The sequence below is a fragment of the Bison bison genome, unplaced genomic scaffold (assembly GCF_000754665.1).
Source record: "Bison bison bison isolate TAMUID 2011002044 unplaced genomic scaffold, Bison_UMD1.0 scf7180017864248, whole genome shotgun sequence".
NCBI lineage: Eukaryota > Metazoa > Chordata > Mammalia > Artiodactyla > Bovidae > Bison > Bison bison.
The window spans coordinates 2,190,467-2,192,186 of NW_011494820.1; the positions used below are offsets into that span (position 1 = coordinate 2,190,467).

General features: G+C 67.7%; 1 protein-coding gene across 1 annotated transcript in view; it reads right to left on the minus strand.

Moving 5' to 3' along the window:
- SSBP4 (single stranded DNA binding protein 4) overlaps positions 1 to 1,720 on the minus strand; it is a 14,185-nt gene that overhangs the window by 3,433 nt on the left and 9,032 nt on the right. The window contains exon 3 of the mRNA XM_010847309.1: positions 1,705 to 1,718. Within this exon, the coding sequence (XP_010845611.1) occupies positions 1,705 to 1,718 (14 nt within the window). The remainder of the gene's footprint in view (positions 1 to 1,704; positions 1,719 to 1,720) is intronic.

The window sequence follows — 1,720 nt, forward strand, 5'->3', positions numbered from 1 at the left end:
AGCATTTCCTGGTCGGGGAAGGTGGCTGGCGGTGCGGGTGGCTGGCTTTCCAGACCTTGAGGTGTGGGGGTGGGGAAAAGATGGGGCTCCCCAAGTCTAGGCCTTGAAGGGTTAATCCGGGTGGGACGGGTCGGGCCCACTCTTCCCAGTGGGTGACCTGAACTGGACCCCCCACGTCAATCATCCACCCGGAGGCACCAGCCTGGCCCGCGTTGCCATGACGACAGGCTGGGCGCGCTACCGTTTCCTGGAGACGCCGAGGTCGGCCCCCAGCCCAGAGGCGCTAACTGAGCCCCCTCAGAAGCTGGGGGGTGGGAGGGAGGAGGGAGCCCCGACTGCGAGGGGAGGCGGCAGGACGCCCCTCACCCCACCGCCACTAAGTGCGGAGGTGGGGCAGAACATGCAGCCGGCTCCAGTCTGCTGACACAGGGACCCTGTCACCCCGGAGCCGAGCCGCGGCCGGGGCGCCGCCCCCCCACCTTGACGCGCCCTGCTGCCATGGTAACCAGCGTGCTCCCGGAAGCGCGCTCACTCCAGGGAGACCGCGCACTCTTCCCTCCCCGGGGGACGTGAGGGCGGGGACGAAGCCGGGGGCGGAGAGGGAAGGGCGGGCTGCTCAGCCCGGAGGAGGAACAGAGCCCCAGGGACCCCGCAGAGGCACAGGGAGGAGTGGGGTGCACTGGGGCGAGGGAGTCGGACCCACGCCGAGTCACATGAGCACACAGCTCCAGACACGTCTGTTACCCCCGTTCTGGCCGGACCACAACAAGACCAGTGGAACCTGACAGGGGTGAACAGCAGTGACCGCCTCTCCCGTAAATGCGCATACAGAGTGCCCGGGGCGTCTTTGGGGACACGGTGAACCCCGGCCTTTTCGGACTGCACCTTGGCCCTCCTGTCCTGGGGTGGCCCTCTGTCGGGAGGCGGTGCCTGGTGTGGGACTCCCGCTAACTGCAGAGAGGGAGGGTGGAGGAAGGGTGGAGGGGGCACAGCGGAGCGGAGGGCTAAGGACGTGAACGCGCCGGCTGCAGGGGGAGGAGGGAAGGAGGAGGAGGGAAGGAGGAGGGGGGAAGGAGGAGGGGGGAGGACAAGGGGGATGTCTCCGCGGCGCTGGGTGAGCAAGCCCCACAGACCAGGAGGAAGAGGGTAAAGGCAGGGGGCGGCCAACGCCTCCCACGTGACCACACGGTGCCGCCGGCCCCCTCTTGTTACCCAGCCTCTGCTCTGGACGACACTGAATTCAACTTGCACCGAAACCCCCGAGGCCGAAGAGGTGAAGAGAGCAGCCCCAGTCGCAGAGCAAGGCTGGGAGGTCTGCCAAGCTAGGCCTCTCTAGCGCCAGGGTGCACCCCTGCCTGGGCCCCCACCTCAGAAGGCTAGCGGGGAGGGGGCCAGCTGTGGGGGACGGCCAGCCCCACCCTGCACACAAAGAGGTAGGGAGGCAGAAACTGGGGTTCTGTCTATCGGGTTCCACATGGGGCTCACAGGAGGGGAAGCAAAGGAGGGGCTGGGCTCCGGAGGGTCTCGGGCTTATGGGGACCCGCAGGAGCTGGGTGCAGTGGAGGAGCATAGGACCCCCCACAAAAGCCACAATCTCAGGTCAAACCCCATAGCCCGGCCCACTTGCCTACTGGAACCCCTCAGAGCACAGGCCCCTGCCCACGCCCACGAGCCCTGGTCCCAGCCCCTGGGGCGGGGACTCACGTAGTCCTGGAAAGCC